Source organism: Nycticebus coucang, chromosome 13 (assembly GCF_027406575.1).
Source record: "Nycticebus coucang isolate mNycCou1 chromosome 13, mNycCou1.pri, whole genome shotgun sequence".
NCBI lineage: Eukaryota > Metazoa > Chordata > Mammalia > Primates > Lorisidae > Nycticebus > Nycticebus coucang.
Genome location: NC_069792.1, coordinates 62,472,308 through 62,488,630, shown reverse-complemented (window position 1 = coordinate 62,488,630; position 16,323 = coordinate 62,472,308). Strand labels below are relative to the sequence as shown.

General features: G+C 37.8%; 1 protein-coding gene across 7 annotated transcripts in view; it reads right to left on the bottom strand.

Annotated features, from left to right (window-relative positions):
* VPS13B (vacuolar protein sorting 13 homolog B) overlaps nucleotides 1-16,323 on the bottom strand; it is a 980,186-nt gene that overhangs the window by 65,444 nt on the left and 898,419 nt on the right. For all 7 annotated transcript variants that reach the window (XM_053558614.1, XM_053558617.1, XM_053558615.1 and 4 more), the window contains 5 exons: nucleotides 10,514-10,669; nucleotides 2,138-2,401; nucleotides 1,383-1,466; nucleotides 1,029-1,204; nucleotides 340-510 (listed from right to left, as the gene is read on the bottom strand). In XM_053558614.1, coding sequence (XP_053414589.1) covers nucleotides 340-510; nucleotides 1,029-1,204; nucleotides 1,383-1,466; nucleotides 2,138-2,401; nucleotides 10,514-10,669 — 851 coding nt within the window. The remainder of the gene's footprint in view (nucleotides 1-339; nucleotides 511-1,028; nucleotides 1,205-1,382; nucleotides 1,467-2,137; nucleotides 2,402-10,513; nucleotides 10,670-16,323) is intronic.

Genomic DNA, 16,323 nt, shown 5'->3' with positions numbered 1-16,323 from the left:
AGTAAAGAAATCTACAAAATATACCTATTAGATAATAAAAGGTAAGGATCTGACAGATACATGCACTGACCTTTTTTTACATCACTTATGGTAACCAATATTTTTTGTACATAGTCTTTTTTTTAATTAAAAAAAAATTTTTTTTTTATAAACAAGATTTCACTCTGTCACCCAGGCTGGACAGCAGTGCAGGATCATAGCTCACTATAACCTCAAACTCCTGGCCTCAAGCAATCCTCCCACCTTGGCCCCCCACAGTGCTAGGATTACAGATGTGAACCCATCTCATTTCTTAATGTTGAGAAATGTTTGTAGAAAAAGATTGCTGAAGAGCATTACCTGTCAGAATCCTTCTTATTATAGGGCCACATGGGCTGAAGGGACCTTTCTGGCCCATAGAAGTCATCCAGGATTTGATTAACTGTGCCTCCAGGGTGTAGCTTAGTAGCTATTTGCTTAATGAGAGATGTTGAGATGGGAACAGCACAATCTGAAGGATCGTATTCTTCTCTAGGAGATGGAAAGAAAACACGAGAATAAAAGTCAGATTTCTAAAGTGGTCTATAATTTATTTGGAAAAAAGTCTAACCACAAATGTATTATCAACCAACACCTTCTTTTTTATGAGATTGAGCTTACATTTTGGGATTTACAAACTTAAGGCACAGTTTTTGGATGATCTGGGCCCTGGAATTTCCCCTTTTTTTCCTCTACCTTCTAATTCTTGGTTGAGATATAGTTGTCTTTTCTTCTACTAGAGAAATGGTGTATGAATGAAATCTTTAAATAAAAATTTTCTGATGATCCCTCTTGGTTACTGCTAAGCTTAATGAAAAAGGCTGAAATTTATCTAAAACTGTAAAAGAGAATAAGAGAACACTAGGCAGGGCAATTTTAAAATAGCATTTTCATAGGATAAGCAAGCATATAAAAAACTTCATCCATGTGCTCCTCCCCCCACTCTAATAGTACAAATTTACTTTTCTACTGAATTTCTCTTAGAAAATTGTAAAATGTTTTTTTAGTACCTTGCTTGAAACGTTAGGTGATGTACAAGGTCAGGTTCTATGTTTTGCAGTGGTTTTTCTTGTCCTTTTCCTGGAATAATCTGTGTTTCATTCAATCCCAGACTCCTTTTCTCCAAATGTATGATAATGGGGTCTGGAAGATGACTCCTCATGATAAAAAGAGGGCTGAACACAATCTATAAAAATAAAAGGACAGAACAACTTTCATATTTGCTTTGTTGCAGCATTCCAGCTGTTTGATGCTGAAACAAACTTGTAATAAATCTCTTCCCTGGGTCACTCTGACCTTAATTTATTTCAGAACAGGAAAGGTCGGAGTCATATACCATATTTTGGGATTGGGAAAACACTCACCATTCGTTGTTGCACTTGAGAGTTGGGTTCTAAAGTCAAAACTGTGCACCAGACATAAAAAATGGAACTGTTTGAAGATGGTACCTACACATGAGATAGGAAAGGGTCCTGTTAAATACTAAGCAGTTCACTAATTAATCAACATAAGGCATAGCTATAATATTAGTTTGGAATATAAAAAAGTTTAAAATTATAGAAGAAAAGCCATTAAACAAAAGGAACAACTAAGCAAAAACAGACTTTGTTATGGCATAAAGTGATATGCGCAGTGCATTGATGGAGCTAATTCTTTCCACAAAGATGAAGTGATTTGTATAAGCAGAGAGTGATACAAGACTGAGTGGCAGAATGAAACAGAAAATTTGTCCCGAAGGGAATAAAAGTGATGATGGTTAAGACTGAGGAAGAAATAAAATGGTAACAGACCATCAGAAAGATCCTCAAGTGAGGAGGACACTACCCCACAGCCCCCCACCCCACCTCTCATGCATCAGTATTTTTCAAGGTATTACTCACTTCCATCTGGAAAGGACAGAGTCTTGGCTGCAAAAAGTACTGGAACTGATACAAATGTGTTGTTGTGGGAGGGGGAGGAACAGTTTGAGTAGTACTATTCAAGGCCTTTCTATATTATTTCCTATCTCCCTCATTTTGTATGTATCACTTTTTAATACATTAAGTGCTGCACCAATAGAGCAATTGAGAAAGTTTCAGGTTCAAAGCTGCTTTCTTCTGGACTGTGCTGCTTCTCATACCTGAATGACAATGCTGTACTCAGGGGCTTTGGATTCCAGGCACACATCTCTGGACCAGTCTTCACCTCCTTTGTCTTTCACACATAACTCCGTCAGTTCGTTGTTTTCTAGTATGTATGAAGGCAATTTCTGTTTGGCTGTGAGGCAGTCGAAATGTTCGCGAACCACAGCTTGTCCATCTTGACCACTGTAATGCTGGACGACTTTTAGTTCTATGCTTTGAGACAAGTAACTACAGATGATCTGTCTTCCACAGATAATAATCTAAAAGACAATAAATAAATGAGGGCTCATCAATTCAGACTTTATTGATTGGGAATACATGATCATTCAGAATAAACTATGTTGATGATGTTACTGGAAGGAAAATGAAGTCGTTAGCTTAGATAATACAAGAAGGAAAAAAAGAATTGAAGTAAAGAATAAATTTTGCTTTAGTCATGTCGAGTTTTTAGTATTCAAAGGATAAATATATAGGAAGAATTCAGTGCCTACCTAGAAATCTTGGTCAGGTGCTTGACAGAGAGGGTGGAGCTGGAGATAAAGACTATTGTAAAAGAAAAGCCTTGGAAGTATGCACAGAGAGATGATGGTTTATCTAGAAGAGAGTGTGGAACCTCAAACCCAGAAATCAACCAATACTTTAGGGGCAGACTGAGGATAAGAGGCCAGAGAGGGGTCAGAGAGAGTAGATTTGCTAAAACCATGATAGAAGTGACTGCCCAGGAGGTGAGGGTTAATTCTTTCAAATAAAGTGGATGCTGAAAAGGTTGAGAATTGAAAATAAGCATTTAGCTCTGGTAACTGAGATGGCAACTGTAATCAATCTGTTCCTTGAAGCTGATTTCCAAGGGGTTCTTGCACTCTTATGAAGTAATATCTGTACAAACCATTGATATAGTCACTCTTTAACTCAGATCCTTAATTATATTTTATTTTATTCAGGTTTTTCTATACTGTAAAAGTTACATGTTTATAAACACACATAATTATCTACTAAATCCATCGATCATTTAAGTTTTAACTCAGCTAACAAGAGTAAGTATTAAGCAATGTTTTCTAGGCCAGGCATGAGCCTGTAATCCTACCACTTTGGGAGACTGAGCTGGGAGGAGTGCTGAGGCCAGGGGTTTGAGACCAGCCTGAGCAAGAGAGAGACCCCAGCTCTATTTTTTGTTCCCCCAAATAGAAAAATTAGGCATGGTGGCATGCATGTGCAGTTTCAGCTACTCGGGAGAGGGTGAGACAGGAAGATTGCTTAAGCCCAGTAGTTCAAGGTTGCAGTGAACTATTATCAGGTCACTGTACTCCAGCCTGGGTGACAGAGCAATACCCTATCTCCACCATAAAAAAAAAAAAAAAGTTTTCTTAAATTGGTTGAATACTTTTAGAAGGCAAATCCTTCTGTGTAATATCAATTATGAATATTTACCATGATTAGGAAAAATAGGACTTTCATATACTAGATTTTATATTTCTATTATTTTTCTAGATTATAAAATAATAACACACACACATACATATATATTATACTTCCAGGTCTAAGGATATAATATTAATTTTAAAGTTTCAGCCTGACTAGGTTAAACATTCTGAGTGTGTCTATGACAATGTTTCTTGTTAAGATTAACATTTGCATTGGTAGAAAAATCAGATTGCCTTCCCCAAAGTGAATGGGCATCATTCAGTCAAATGAAGACCTAAAAGAACAAAAGGTTGAGTAAGAGGGGACCCACTCTGCCTGAATGCTTGGGCAGGGACGTTGGTCTTTTCTGGCCTTTGGACTTGAATTCAAACACTGGCTCTAGTTGTTTTGTTTTTTTTTTTAAGACAGTCTTACTTTCTTGCTCCCAGTAGAGTGCTGTAGCATCATAGCTCATAGCAACTTCATACTCTTGGGTTTAAGCAATCCTCTTGCCTCAGCCTCCCAAGTAGTTGGGACTGCAGGTGCTACCACAATGCCTACCTATTTTTTAGAGATGGGGTGGGGGTCTTACTCTTGCTCAGCCTGGTCGTGAACTCATGAGCTCAAAAAAATCTACCCATCTCAGCCTCCCAGAATGCTGGGATTATAGGCATGAGCCACCACATCCGGCCTCTACTTGGGTCTTGAGCTTACTAGATTTTGGACTGGAATTTATACATTAATTCTGGTGATTCCATTTTCCTTTTGCCAATGATTAGGTTAGGCAAACATGGGACTATTTCTGGCAATAATATGAAAAGGGAAGACTGGTAAAAGTCTCTGGGAAAGATTTTACTCCTTGACAATAAGGGAGAGACAATCTGAGAAGAGAAAGGCCTCTTTTTCTGCCATGGCAGATGTTATTAGGGAATATATGTAGCATTTTATTGCCATCTTTAGATGCAAAGGCAAATCCCAGAGGATGGTGGAGAAGTAGAGATAGCACTGGGCAGTTTAGTTAACCAACTCTGAATCAGCCTTCTTCCTTCTTGTTACGTGAGGCAAATAGGAATATCTGCCTCATTAACTTGCTAGGAATATTAAAAAGCATATTTTAATATTGAAAATATTAAAGCCTCCTAATTGATACACTTTTCTACATCATTAAGAGTACTCTGCAACTATCATTTTAAATGAACTTTAATTTACATAAATAATTATGAATAAATACATATGGATGGGACTATGAATGGACTATTATTTAACCAAAACAAGTCCACTAGCTAGACCAAAAATTAGATGTCATGGTTATTTTAACTTGTGTTATTTGAATAGTGAGGCTTAGCATTTTCTTAAACACTTATTATCCATCTATTCATCTAAATTTTCTTTAGAAGGAACACATCTGTAAAAGCAAGCTATGCTTAACTATTATATTTCCCCTAGATATTTCAGCTATTATAATCTTTTAAAACTATGCTTTTACAATAACAAACCATAAAAGTCAACTGAACTATGGTCCTAAATTAGCAAGTAAAGTTTTCTTTAGCATATGTCAGGGGTTACTGGACACTCACTGTAAGTCTCATGATGTCATAGCATCACCTAACCTTAAACAAATATTTGAAATCTTTGAAGCAGTATTTAACTCTGTTCTTATTCTTGATGCTCTCAGGACTGGCGATACATGCACATGGCTTTAGCTTCAGAACCTTTGGACCCCAGGAGATTTAGAAGAGAAGTTTGCTGTCTCTCACAGAAACCACAGAATCTCAACAACCATCTGGGACTCACTTTGTTTAAAGACAAAGATCCTCTTGGTGGGTTTTTATAGTTTCATTTTCAACTAAAAAGCCTGTTAAGTAGGCTTTCAAATTTGATAAAAAGAAAATCCTTAAAAGTGGCCAGAAAGGGAAGGCTATTTAGATGAAGGAAAATCCAAAATGGCCATCATTGGAGTGGTGTCTTTCACGGCTGCTCCAGTGCAGGGTTCAAGAGAGCGATGTCTGCTTTTCTTCAAAGTGGCAAAACTTACAAGGCCTTTATTTTGAAAATTATGGTTAGAATTTCAAGATTAATTTATCAGTTGAAGACAGCTACTTAATTTTTTTAAATGTAGGGTTTCTCTTTAATACACATTTCCAGGTTTCACACTGATTCCCCTCCTTCCCCAAAGCCACAAGATGTGTATTGAAGATTTCCACATATGATTTTACTTAGCAGGTTTCAGAACTCTTATTAGATCAGTGCCAAGAACAGTGATATTAAAGAATAACTCCAGAGCACCAGATGTACTGGAAAATGATATCTTAACTATGATTAAAAGTATATGTATAAAGATAGAAATATACATACATATGTACAAACATTTTATTTATTTATTTATTTGTACAAACATCTTAGTTTTTAGAATCATAATGGTTTCTTCAATGAAGGGATAGGAAACATGGAAGCAAATATGTGTACATTAGTAGCTATACAATGTACAAAGCACCTGAGAAATTTTATATGTGGCTGATTTTCATTCAGTTGGGGAAATGAGAGGGACACAGAAAAGGCAGAGTACAGATAATCCAACATCAGTGTTAAAAAGAATGTTAGCCAATTGTCCATTATCCAGGGGCATATTAATATGGTTAGGGTACATCAGGGATCTGCATACACTCACCTCCCCAAATGGGCCTTGGTAATTAGGCAGCTGCAGTTTATTGCAAACTTCCAGGCCCAGGTCGGGGAGGAGGAAAGCAGCCAAGATGTGAGGGAGGCAACAATCCACAAAGTTCTTCTGAAGCTTGGTCCTTTCTTCCTTCCTCACCACGCCAACTGAGGAAATCCTATGTCTCTGATGTACTTTAACTAGAACTAATCTGAATGTCTGTTAAGCTGCTCTGACAGTAAAAATTAAATCCAACTGAAAAAAGACATTTAAAATGTGTGTGTATATGTGTGTGTGTCTGCGTGTGCACACCTGTGAGTAAGGGCTGAGGAAAGAGGAGAGAAAGCAAAACTTTGTGAGACTCTTTTAGAAATGTATTTTTCAAATGAACAACTTTTTGATGTTTGATATAAATACTATTGCAATGTGTAATCTCTGTGTAGGAACACTGTATATATTAATTTATCCCAGAAATTTAACATTATTCTTTGAAAACACTTAATATCTATGCAAGAATAGGGCACTACTGTAGTAACACAAGAAAATATGACTAGTGTTATTTATGTCTGAGAACATTTTATTACAATCATTGTGACTAAAGTATATTGGGTTATAGCAGAAGGCAGGCGTGCCGCAAGCACTTTACATACACAAACTCATTTAATTCACACACTAACTATACAGAGGAAGGCACTATTACCATCTTCCTTTAATAGATAGGGAAATTGATCACAAAGAGGTTAAATAACTTCCTGAAGATCACATAGCTAGTGAAGGCTGCCTATTATCTTAACCACCAGGATGTACTAGTACAACCATTTCTTCATAGATGCACCTGCCACTTCACTAATTGTAAAATGTTCTAGCAACCACACACCAGAGTTGAATGAACTGGGAAAGTTTAGAGCGAAACTATGGTGGTCCAAAGTGTGGTCCCTGAACCAGCAGCATCAGCATCATCTGGGAACTTGTTAGAAGTGCAAATTATTTGCCACACCCAATCTGAAACTCTGGGGCTGGGCCCGATCAATCTGTATTTTATTTTATTATTAAATCATAGCTGTGTACATTAATGCGATCATGGGGCACCATACACTGGTTTTATGAACAGTTTGATACATTTTCATCACACTGGTTACCATAGCCTTCCTGGCATTTTCTTAGTTATTGCGTTAAGACATTTATATTCTACATTTACTAAGTTTCACATGTACCCTTGTAAGAAGCACCACAGGTGTAATCCCACCAATCACCCTCCCTCCGCCCGCCTCCCCCCACCCCATATTCTTAGGTTATAACTGGGTTATAGCTTTCATATGAAAGCCATAAATCAGTTTCATAGTAGGGCTGAGTACATTGGATACTTTTTCTTCCATTCTTGAGATACTTTACTAAGAAGAATATGTTCCAGCTCCATCCATGTAAACATGAAAGAGGTAAAATCTCCATCTTTCTTTAAGGCTGCCTAATATTCCATGGTGTACATATACTACAATTTATTAATCCATTTGTGGATCAATGGGCACTTGGGCTTTTTCCACGATTTAGCAATTATGAATTGGGCTGCAATAAACATTCTGGTACAAATATCTTTGTTATAATGTGATTTTTGGTTTTCTGGGTATATACCTAGTAGAGGAATTAAAGGATTGAATGGCAGATCTATTTTTAGATCTCTAAGTGTTCTCCAAACATCTTTCCAAAAGGAATGTATTAATTTGAATTCCCACCAGCAGTGTAGAAGTGTGCCCTTTTCTCCATATCCACACCAACATCTCTGGTCTTGGGATTTTGTGATTTGGGGTAATCTTACTGGAGTTAGATGGTATCTCAAGGTAGTTTTGATTTGCATTTCTCTGATGATTAAAGATGATGAGCATTTTTTCATATGTCTGTAGGCCATGCATCTGTCTTCTTCAGAGAAGTTTCTCTTCAAGTCCCTTGCCCAGTCTGCAATAGGATCACTTGCTCTTTTCTTGCTTATACGTTTGAGTTCTCTGTGGATTCTGGTTGTTAAACCTTTGTCAGAGACATAACCTGCAAATATCTTCTCCCATTCTGAGGGCTATCTGCTTGCTTTATTTACTGTGTTCTTGGCTGTGCAGAAGCTTTTTAGTTTGATCAGGTCCCAGTAGTGTATTTTTGAAGCTGCTTCAATTGCCCAGTGGGGTCCTCCTCATGAAATACTTGCCCAGACCGATTTCTTCAAGGGTTTTCCCTGCACTCTCTTCTAGTATTTTTTTTTTTTTTCTTTTTTTGGCCGGGGCTAGGTTTGAAACTGCCACCTCTGGCATATGGGACCGGCGCCCTACTCCTTGAGCCACATGCGCTGCCTCTTCTAGTATTTTTATAGTTTTATGTCTTAAGTTTAAATCTTTAACAAGCCCTCCAGGGCATCCTGATGCACACTGAAAACCACCAGCCTAGAGGGAAGAAAACTTAAGGGGAACATGCTAGTTCTACTCATGTTTCTGAAGGTCTATATAATAGAGGAAAGGTGACTTGTGGAGTCCTTATAAGTTGCTGTGTGCTGGGTATATAGGTCCCACAGTTCTATGGAATGAAAAAAGCTGGTAGAATGGTGAAATATTTTGATTCAAAATTAGGAAAAAACTTAGCTGGCAGTAGTCAACAACAGAAAACTGCCGTGTGATGGAAGAAGCCTCTTGTCATCTAAAACTATTCACACAGAGGCTGAACGATCATTTCTCAAACATGCTAGTGATTGGGAAGGTAGACACGGAATTCTTGAAAGACCTGAGTAACAGAATTGGAAACACAGCATATATTTATTGGGGAGATATTCAATGACAGCAAATTACGTGAGAGCATTTTGAGTGTAGGTAAAAGTCAGTGACCCTTTCTGGCTTGCAGAGTCTTGGTTCACACTAGTGGGCTGGTCCCCTCACGAGTCCTTCAATAACACTAATTTCTCCCATGTACGCCTCTTTGTTCATGCTGTACCATCTACATGGAGTGAACTCTCCTAATCCAAACTCTTTATAGTATTTTCCAAAGCTGAGCTCAAGTCACACTTTCTTAGTGAAACCTCTAAATTCCCTTCACACTTACTGTAAGTTATATACATTGTAGGGTTTGTATACATTTCCAATTTAAGAGCAAAGATTGTGTCCTGCACTTTGTGTCTTCCATCTTATCATGTCCCACTGCAGTAGATCAGTAGATCAGTTCTGAGGAATGATCAGTTTCCTGGGAAAGACCCTTCCACGCTTCTTTTCCGAGACTCCTCTGCTAGAGTTTTCATTTTGGTGGCCCACAATAATAAGAACATCAAGTTCGGCTCCCTGATTAGGTGCTGACCAACAATGCATGTGGAACGGGTCCTGCTGTCCATCTCACAGTTGCTTCCTGCTCACCCCTTGGCATACAGCAGTAGAACAGCCTCTGCTGCTTGCTGGGGGGAGCTCTCCTTTTCCAGGAACTGAGTACTGTTTCTGAGTTCTGCCCTCAGTTCACATAAGCTCTGGATAGACTGTAACAATCCAGATGCAGATGTATATGTTAAAACTCTTATGACAAATCCAGTTATTATGTGTGCAGTGAAGCCAGTTTTCAGATTTTAATACTTCCTTTTTCTCTTTCTACTTTTGTCACATGCTCCACGCTTGAAAAACATCTTTTAGAAACCACATTTTCACATCTTAAGAACACAAAAAAAGTGTCAGATACTTTTTTCCCTTTGCAGTCTTAGAACTTCAAAAACAGCCAAAAGGAAGTTTTATAAAATACGTTAAAATATGTGCTGAGAGCTGAGGTTTTATATGCCAAGAGTTAGGCTGCAGTGAATTTTTACTGCAGTTAATATTAACTCCTAGGAAAAGAAAAGCCTGCTGGAGACCCAGGCCCACTCTGTCACGGACAGCCTCCCAACCCTTCCTCATGGATCATTCTCATTTGCAAGAGAACCAACTCCTGGTTATCCACTGGTGGATTATCCAGAGTCCCCACCACCCTTTGCTTCTTTTCTCTCAATAAAGGCCTTTTGGCTATTTCACAGCTCATTAGCACCTCTACCAGAAGGTAGGTGGTGACAGGGAGAAGAGGTGAAACTAGAATCAGTAAATTTTACTGCTCGTTAGCAGCTCTTGTAAATTTGGAGCCATCATCATCACCAGGATCATCAGCTAGCACTTAGTAAAGTGCTCTATGCATGGGAGTCTCAGGCATAGCTAGGCATGACCACTGTAAAAATTATACGGCTTTTGATTATTAATTATTTTCATTTCTTTAAGTTTCATCTCAATTACATGACATAATTAAGAGTTGTCTGGGTCATGAACACAAAGGAACTTACCTGTTTTTGTACCCCATTGAGTTGCTGAACCTTGATGATGAGTGAAGCTGTTCGACCCTTGTATTGAATTGTTCTAATAAAAGTCCCAGCATGGTCCACACTGAAAGGCTCTGACCAACGCCAATTGCCCCAACCTTCAATACAGATGTGTAACAGCTGGAGAAAAAAACAATAATCGTCATAATGCCAAACGTGCCAACAAAAATCTAGTCCTAAAATGAAAGTCTCATTGCTGGAAAACCTTTCTATTTGTAATATTTAGCATCTGTTTTCTCTCTAACCTGCATTATTCATCCACTTCCAGCTTATTCCACTGGGCTAAGAATAGCAAATATGCCACATAGAGTCAATGTGGTTTTCCAGATCACATTTTAAACCTTCTTAAAAATAATTGTTCTATCAAATGGTAAAAGGCCTGCTCAACATTTGAGAAAAGACCATTTCATTCATCTGAGGACAAGAAGTTGAAATGTGAGATCAAAGAACCCTGCATTTGGCTGACAGTTTATTTCTTCTTATGGCAAGGCAGCAATTAAAGCTAAATTTGGTTTGTGGCATTATTTTTGAACCTAAATTGCCATTCCTTAATTTTCTTTTGATAAAGAACAAAACAACAATCTGAAGATGTACTTCATTTAATATGCCCTCTTACATATCAAATTAGAAATATTTTCAACATTTTAAATGTAGGATAAAATGTCTTTGTATTTTCTTTTTTCATTGTGTATTTATTGTAGCATTTATCAGTTGAGTTTCCTAATGCATATTTATATTCATTCTTTATTGCCACTTGTGGTCATATCTGGATTTGTTTTGTGGTCATTCAAACATTTCCTATTCCCACTCCTACCTCCTAACTATAGCTAAGAAAATCAGTTTACATGGGCATTCTAAGAAAACCATAATTAATCAGTACTTCTTTAAGATACAGGTTTAAATGAAAATATATAAGATTCTATGATTTGTAAGTATAAGGAAAGAAAACTGACATTTTAAGAAAAATAGATAATACACAAACATAATTTAACTTTTTCTTTTATATGATATGTAACTTTTTTAACAGAACAAAAGGGGAATTTCATAAAATAATCCCAATGAATGGATTGAATAAAGCTTTGAAACATTATAATATACTCTTAACAATGAATACACTAAGGATTTACATGGGAATTGACATAATAATAAAAGTCTTGATGGAAGCAGATTATTTTTCACCTCTAGTCTTAGTAGGAACTCTGATAACATGCTTAAGTTTAAAAATTTCCCAAGGTTGGCTGGGTGCAGTGACTCATACCTATAATCCTAATACTCTGAGAGACTAAGATTGGTGGATCCCTTGAGCTAAGGAGTTTGAGACCAGCCTTGAGCAACAGTAAGACCTGGTCTCTACAAAACACTGAAAAAGTAGCAGAGCGTCATGGTGGGCGCCTGTAGTCCCAGCTACTTAGGAGGCTGAGGCAACAGGATTGCTTGAGCCCAAGAGTTTGAGGTTGCTGTGAGCTATGATGACACCATGGCTCTCTAACCAGGGTGACAGAGACTCTGTCTCAACATAAATAAAATAATAAAAATTTCCCAAGGTCATCATAAGTTTCAATGTATGATTAAGAAAGGGCTTTTTTGGTTTGTTTTTTAAGTATCTGAATAAAGTATTTTTTAAAAATCTCCTAAATTACCTCCCCGCTCTTAATATGGCCCCATTCCAGTTTTTCCTCCACACAACTGCCGGTGATCCTGGAACTCATCAAAAGGCTAGATGATCCTAGCCAATAGATTACAGCTTATCATTAAAAAAGTCATTCATCATGATCAAGTAGGCTTCATCCCAGGGATGCAAGGCTGGTTTAACATACGCAAGTCCATAAACGTTATCCACCATATTAACAGAGGCAAAAATAAAGATCACATGATCCTCTCAATAGATGCAGAAAAAGCATTTGATAAAATCCAGCATCCTTTTCTAATTAGAACACTGAAGAGTATAGGCATAGGTGGCACATTTCTAAAACTGATTGAAGCTATCTATGACAAACCCACAGCCAATATTTTACTGAATGGAGTAAAACTGAAAGCTTTTCCTCTCAGAACTGGAACCAGACAAGGTTGTCCTCTGTCACCTTTACTATTCAACATAGTGCTGGAAGTTCTAGCCAATACAATTAGGCAAGACAAGGAAATAAAGGGAATCCAAATGGGAGCAGAGGAGGTCAAACTCTCCCTCTTTGCTGACGACATGATCTTATACTTAGAGAACCCCAAAGACTCAACCACAAGACTTCTAGAAGTCATCAGAAAATACAGTAATGTTTCAGGATATAAAACCAATGTCCACAAGTCAGTAGCCTTTGTATACACCAATAACAGTCAAGATGAGAAGCTAATTAAGGACACAACTCCCTTCACCATAGTTTCAAAGAAAATGAAATACCTAGGAATATACCTAACGAAGGAGGTGAAGGACCTCTATAAAGAAAACTATGAACTCCTCAGAAAGGAAATAGCAGAGGATATTAACAAATGGAAGAACATACCATGCTCATGGATGGGAAGAATCAACATTGTTAAAATGTCTATACTTCCCAAAGCAATCTACCTATTCAATGCCATTCCTATCAAAGTACCTACATCGTACTTTCAAGATTTGGAAAAAATGATTCTGCGTTTTGTATGGAACCGGAAAAAACCCTGTATAGCTAAGGCAGTTCTTAGTAACAAAAATAAAGCTGGGGGCATCAGCATACCAGATTTTAGTCTGTACTACAAAGCCATAGTGGTCAAGACAGCATGGTACTGGCACAAAAACAGAGACATAGACACTTGGAATCGAATTGAACACCAAGAAATGAAACTAACATCTTACAACCACCTAATCTTCGATAAACCAAACAAGAACTTACCTTGGGGGAAAGACTCCCTATTCAATAAATGGTGTTGGGAGAACTGGATGTCTACATGTAAAAGACTGAAACTGGACCCACACCTTTCTCCACTCACAAAAATTGATTCAAGATGGATAAAGGACTTAAATTTAAGGCATGAAACAATAAAAATCCTCCAAGAAAGCATAGGAAAAACACTGGAAGATATCGGCCTGGGGGAAGACTTCATGAAGAAGACTGCCATGACAATGGCAACAACAACAAAAATAAACAAATGGGACTTCATTAAACTGAAAAGCTTCTGTACAGCTAAGGAGACAATAACCAAAGCAAAGAGACAACCTACACAATGGGAAAGGATATTTGCATATTTTCAATCAGACAAAAGCTTGATAACCAGGATCTATAGAGAACTCAAATTAATCCACATGAAAAAAGCCAACAATCCCTTATATCAATGGGCAAGAGACATGAATAGAACTTTCTCTAAAGACGACAGACGAATGGCTAACAAACACATGAAAAAATGTTCATCATCTCTATATATTAGAGAAATGCAAATCAAAACAACCCTGAGATATCATCTAACCCCAGTGAGAATGGCCCACATCACAAAATCTCAAAACTGCAGATGCTGGCGTGGATGTGGAGAGAAGGGAACACTTTTACACTGCTGGTGGGACTGCAAACTAGTACAACCTTTCTGGAAGGAAGTCTGGAGAAACCTCAAAGCACTCAACCTAGACCTCCCATTCGATCCTGCAATCCCATTACTGGGCATCTACCCAGAAGGAAAAAAATCCTTTTATCATAAGGACACTTGTACTAGACTGTTTATTGCAGCTCAATTTACCATTGCCAAAATGTGGAAACAGCCTAAATGCCCACCAACCCAGGAATGGATTAACAAGCTGTGGTATATGTATACCATGGAATACTATTCAGCCATTAAAAAAAATGGAGACTTTACATCCTTCGTATTAACCTGGATGGAAGTGGAAGACATTATTCTTAGTAAAGCATCACAAAAATGGAGAAGCATGAATCCTATGTACTCAATCTTGATATGAGGACAATTAATGACAATTAAGGTTATGGGGAGGGAAGCAGAAAGAGGGATGGAGGGAGGAGGGTGGGGCCTTAGTGTGTGTCACATTTTATGGGGGCAAGACATGATTGCAAGAGGGACTTTACCTAACAATTGCAATCAGTGTAACTGGCTTATTGTACCCTCAATGAATCCCCAACAATAAAAAAAAAAAAATAGAAGAAAAAAAAAAAAAAAAAAAGGCTAGATGAGTTCTTTTTTTTTTTTTTTTAATTTTGAGATAGAGTCTCACTCAGTTGTTGCCCAGGCTAGAGTGCTGTGGCCTCAGCCTAGCTCACAGCAACCTCAAATTCCTGGATTTAAGCAATCCTGTTTCTGCCTCATAGCTGGGACTACAGGTCCCTGCCACAATGCCTGGCTAATTTTTTTCTATTTTTTAGTAGAGACATGGGGTCTTGCTCTGGCTTAGGTTGGTCTCAAACTCCTGAACTCAAGGGATCTTCCCACCTCAGCTTCCCAGAGTGCCAGGGTTATAGATGTGAGCCACCATGTCCTGACTTGGATGAGTTCATAAAAAGAAGGCTAATAGCTAAGGAAAAAATCCTGGATAGCAAGTACCTTTAGGGAAAATGTGTTCTTATATACACTGTACAACATAAAAGTACCAGAGTATCTTTGATGTTTAAATATTAGTTACAGGATAAAAAAAGAAAAACAAGAACAGTGTTTGGAACCATTTTAGTTTTTTATAGCAGCAACTGGGAATAAAGCTCAGGGCATACACAAAACTAAAAGAAACAGGAAAGTTGTTTTCTTTGGAGAGACTAGTAGCTGGAAGTGACAAAAAATAATGAGGCAAGGTACTTAAGGTCAAGCTCAGCTATATTTTCCTGAAAATTCTATTGACTTTAGAGAAAGTTTTAATACATACAATATAATTTTAAGTGCAAAGTGTTCACATTTGCATACGAGCTCAGTTTCAGATAGCGCCTCACTCTGTGTACACAGCTTTTAATGACTGAATGTCACCAAGGAATATGCTGTCAGGTTTTGCTTGGCAGCTATTTGTTCTCAGAGAGTTGGCATAGCTATTTTCTTTGAATTATGAAAATTCAGATGCATTTGGATTTAGTTCACACAGAAAAGAAGGGAGAAAAATTTTTATAACACTTCTCCCCACATGCATCAGCAATTGAATATCTGTGGTGGTCTACTCTTAAAAAACAGCTAAATATCATTGGCAATTAGATATACATACTTTGTTAGGCAAGGAATTACATTCTTAAAAGAAGAAATCTACAAGAAGGAATTCAGGAGGCCCTGCAGAACTGCAGCCTCCTTCCCATGGTGTAATCACCATCACCTGGGGACCTGTGGCACTAGATTTGGGTACTGGATGGCAGAGCTCTGATACCCACAGACACCAAGCCAGAGTTGGAAGTTTTGTTTTTGTTAGACCCACCAACTAAATTTCAGTGTTACTAAAAGTCTCCATTTAGTAGCAAATACTTGCATATCTATTTTTCTTTCTATACAGAAGGAAGTATAAAATCAGGCCCAAAAATGTGGATTTGTGTTAGATTACCTGATTCTAATGATATTTCTTTCTATCATTCTTCCAATACATTTTCATTGTTCAATTACTCAAGAAGGCAATATGCTAGGTATCGCTGGGGAAATAAGGAGAAAGAGATGTGTTCTCAGTCTCTCAAAGAGGCTATAATCTTATCAGAAAAAGCAGGTGAGAGCCAACAACTAACAGGGAGAAGGACAGGTTCAAAGTGCTATAATGGTCCAGATAAGGGAGGGCCGGTTTCAGGGTGCTGCGCAACAGCTGTGCCTTAGATTTCAGTCAGTGAAGATGACAGTTTGTTCCTACTCCA